Source organism: Sinocyclocheilus grahami, unplaced genomic scaffold (assembly GCF_001515645.1).
Source record: "Sinocyclocheilus grahami isolate Dianchi unplaced genomic scaffold, SAMN03320097.WGS_v1.1 scaffold825.1, whole genome shotgun sequence".
In the NCBI taxonomy this organism is placed as follows: Eukaryota; Metazoa; Chordata; class Actinopteri; order Cypriniformes; family Cyprinidae; genus Sinocyclocheilus; species Sinocyclocheilus grahami.
Genome location: NW_015506004.1, coordinates 16,036 through 20,364, shown reverse-complemented (window position 1 = coordinate 20,364; position 4,329 = coordinate 16,036). Strand labels below are relative to the sequence as shown.

General features: G+C 27.7%; 1 protein-coding gene across 1 annotated transcript in view; it reads right to left on the bottom strand.

The window, feature by feature from the left end:
• The window catches only part of LOC107562482 (son of sevenless homolog 1-like), a 38,567-nt gene that overhangs the window by 19,067 nt on the left and 15,171 nt on the right, over positions 1–4,329 (bottom strand). The window contains exons 3-6 of the mRNA XM_016247115.1: positions 4,131–4,274; positions 2,549–2,659; positions 2,402–2,500; positions 98–225 (exon numbers count right to left, since the gene is read on the bottom strand). Of these exons, the coding sequence (XP_016102601.1) occupies positions 98–225; positions 2,402–2,500; positions 2,549–2,659; positions 4,131–4,274 (482 nt within the window). The remainder of the gene's footprint in view (positions 1–97; positions 226–2,401; positions 2,501–2,548; positions 2,660–4,130; positions 4,275–4,329) is intronic.

Here is a 4,329-nt window from a genome sequence, read left to right as displayed (position 1 = left end):
TGTGAGTGAGTGAGTGAGTGTGTGTGTGTGTGTGAGAGTGTGTGTGTGCGCGCGTGAGAGTGGGTGTGTGCGCGTGTGTGTGTGTGTGTGTGTGTACCTGAGGCGTCTCTTGGCGAGGCTCTTGGAGCAGATTCTCTCCATGCTGCTCTGCAGGTTCAGTAGGGCTGTAATGGCTTGTTTCAAGCACTCTTTATCCTCCTCATCCTCACTCTTCTCCTCCAGTTGCTGCAGAGGAGCAGACAGAGACGCTCAGTATCTGGACTCGTCTGATAATGCTTTAGGACGGGGTCAGTTGATGGTGAAAACTAACAATGAATTAAACCACAAAAATATCACATTAAAATAAATAAATAATCTTAAAATAAAAGCAATCAAAATAACACACTTACTAAAAATTAATTAAACCAAAAACATAAATAATTAAATATTTATAAAACAGAATAAATCACTTACTAAAAATGATTAAATAACAAAATAAAATACAATAAAAATAAATAAAAACACTCTAATAATTAAATCATAAAAATGTAACATTTAAATAAATCATTTTAAAATAAAAGCAAATCAAAATAAAACAGTAACATTTGAATCATAAAAATGTGAAATTAAAATAAACTAAAAATAAAAACTAAGTAATTCAATGTAAAATTAAAGCAAATCATTTTAGAATAAAATCAATCAAAATAAAATACTTATTAAAAATTTATTAAATCAAAAAATTAAATAAATAATATTACACTTAAAGCAAATAAAAAAATAAAACACTTACTGAAACGTAATTAAATGACAAAAATGTAAAACTAAAAAAAATTTAAGTTTTTAAAATCACGAAAACATAAAATTACAACAATTAATTTAAAAAATAAAACCAAACAAAAGAAAATATCTATTCAAAATTAATAAAATCCTAACTATGCTAATGTAAATAACTCATGTTAAAAAGAACATGCGAACGTCTGAAATCTGGACTGAAATCTCTCATAAATCATCCTTCTGAGCAAACAGCTCTTTCTGAGCGAGGTCCGTACGAGGCGCAGAGATTTGCTGCTTTCTGCTCCATAAATCCCTCAGAAAGAATCCAGGAAAGCAGCTTAGGGCCGCCGGGAATGCTGGAGCTCTGGAAGAGCCACGTGTTCAGATGCTTGTGACTCCGGACAGAATCCCGGACCCCGGACCCCTCTGAGATCTTAAGACAACTCTTTAATCATTTAACAACACATTCACATCTTCACGCTCCTCCGCTGTCTGTCAGAGGACTTTTCATGCATTTAAATGTAACAGTTTTTATTTGAAAGTTACTTAAATGTGACATTTTTATGATTTGAACTCACAAACCCCAGACTGCAGACAGGTGGCATGCTAGACTTAGATTTTACATTTAGATTACATTAATAAAAACTTGTTTATAAGCATATTAATGTAATACCAGTTATTAAAAAAAAAATCTATATTTTATTATTAATAAAAAAATAAAATAAAGCATTATAAATCATATTATTATTAATTAAAAATTAATTAAATGATTAATATATTACTATTATTAAAAATAAAATAAAAAAAATTGATTTAAATATATTTTTGAAATAGTTTAGTTAAATAGAATCTATTGCAAAGAATAGCCAAATTAAAAAAAAATTAAAAAAATAAAATTAAAATAATGCATTATAAATTATACTGTTATTAATTAAAAATTAATTAAATGATTAATATATTACTATTATTAAATAAAAAATATTGAATTGTTTATCAACACACGAATGTGCTATTATTAGATAAAAAATATATATATTATAAATTACAAATTTAAAATAAAAATGCATCATAAATTATATTATTATTATTAAACAATGTAATTAGATGATTACTATTATTATTTATTAAAAATAAAATAATTTATTATAAATTATAATATCATTATTAAACCCTACAGCATAGTGTTGATGCTCTAAATTTAGATTTTAATTTTAGAAATTAAAAATAGTTTATTTAAATAGAATCTATTGCAAAGAATTATAATCCAAAATAGTTTATAAACGCATGAATGTGCTATTATTAAATAAAAAAATATATATTATTAATTACAAATAAAAAATGCATTATAAATTATATTGTTATTAAATATAATGTAATTCAATTATTACTGTTCTTATTTATTAAAAATAAATTATAATATCATTATTAAACTCTGCAGCAGAATTTGAAGTGTGTTGATGCTCTAAATTTAGGTTTTAATTTTAGAAGTTAAAACTATTTTTGAAATAGTCTAGAAGAAGAAGAGGTGAATGTGGAAGTGCACCGACCGCAGGCTTTATCTAAACAACCATTATTTCTGCATCACTTGGACTCAGACGCACGGTCAGTGAGGTGCATTGTGGGAAGCGGTTGTGCTGATGACACTCGCCTTTAGAATCTCGAAGTGATGCAGACAGTGGTAGAGCGGCGTGAGGAGTAACCGCGGTAACACGTACTGCAGCGCCTCTTTGAAGCCGTCACAGATGGACTGAAACACAGAGAGGGGGACACGTTCATGCTGTCCGTGACCTCTGACCTGCAGGTAGATGGCCGCTCCGGGTTTGGACAGCTGACTCAGGAAGTGATCGCGGAAGCCGCTGCGCAGGATATCCTGTGCGTACGTCTCGTAGGGGTCAAAGGCCAGCTCCTGAAAACAGGCCACGCCCCAGAGTTAATCAATCACACACTTCTTATTAGTAGTGCTGGGTAATAGAGCTAAAGATTTTATTATTATTATTATTATTATTATTATTATTATTAATTGAAAATAAAAACAAAAAATATTAAACTGTATAGTATTATTAAAATAAATTAATTTATGATTATTCCAAATTAAATAATTTATTTTAAGATATAACATTATTGTTAAATAAAATATAGAGATTAATTATAATAAATTATTATTTGGGGGAAAAAGAAAAAACTAATTCAAATGTATAGTATTACTAAAATAAATTATTACTATTATTATAAATTAAATATGTAAATATTATTATAAATAATAACATTTAAATTAAAATATAGTACTACCATTATTAGTTAAATTAAAATTATTTATTCTATTTTATATAAATTAAAAATAAAATAAATATTATAAATAATTTTACTATTAAATAAAATAACTTCTATTATATTTCAAAAATTTAAAAAATATATATTATAAATGAGCATATTATTAAATAATTAAAATTATTATTATTAAGTTAAATATGATATATTATTGTAATATTAATCAATTACTATTATTCTAGTGCTATTATTTATTAAAAAGTAGAAACTTTGTTATAAATCATAATATTATTGTTAAATAAATTAATTAAACTATTATTATTATTAAAAAGTGAAAGTAATTATTTATAAATTACATTATTATTATTATTATTAAATAAAAATGAAATGATTACTATTACTACTATTATTATAAAGATGTCAAATAATTTATTATAAATTATAATAATATTATTAAACGAATACATTTAATTAAATAAATAAATAAATGTTATTATTATTGATATTAGTAATAATAATAATTACATTTAAACAGTTTGATAACAATAAAACTAAAATCATTGATTTTCATATGTTAGGTCTGACTGCAGTCATTGCACTTTCCCAAAAATCATTAAATTCATTGCATCCTTTCAAAGGTAGATGTCGCTATCTGAAATAATAATTATACACATGTGTCCCTGCAGCACAAAAGCAGTGTTAAGTGTCTGGGGGATATTTGTAGCAATAGCCAACAATACATTGTATGGGTCACAATTATACATTTCTCTTTTATGCCAAAAATCATTAGGATATTAAGTAAAGATCATGTTCCATGAAGATATTTTGTAAATCTCCTACCGTAAATATATCAAAACTTAATGTTTGATTAGTAATATGCATTGCTAAGAACTTCATTTGAACAACTTTAAAGATGATTTTCTCAATATTTAGATTTTTTTGCTCCCTCAGATTCCAGATTTTCAAATATTGTCCGATCCTAACAAACCATACATCAATGGAGAGATTATTTATTCAGCTTCAGATGATGCATAAATCTCAATTTTGAAAAATTGACCCTCATGACTGGTTTTGTGCTCCAGGGTCACACATGTCTGTGAGCGTGAGACCTCAGCGAGGTCCTCGAAGCAGCTGCCCACGAGCGGGTGAGGACTGCCCTCGTCCGTCATCTCCACCGTGTCCTCGATCAGCCCCAGCAGCTTCACCGTCACCTCATGGATGTCCACGATCCGGCTGAAGATGTTCTCCACGTCCTGCGACACACACACACACTCACTCTCTCACTCTCTCACTCTCTCACTCTCTCAC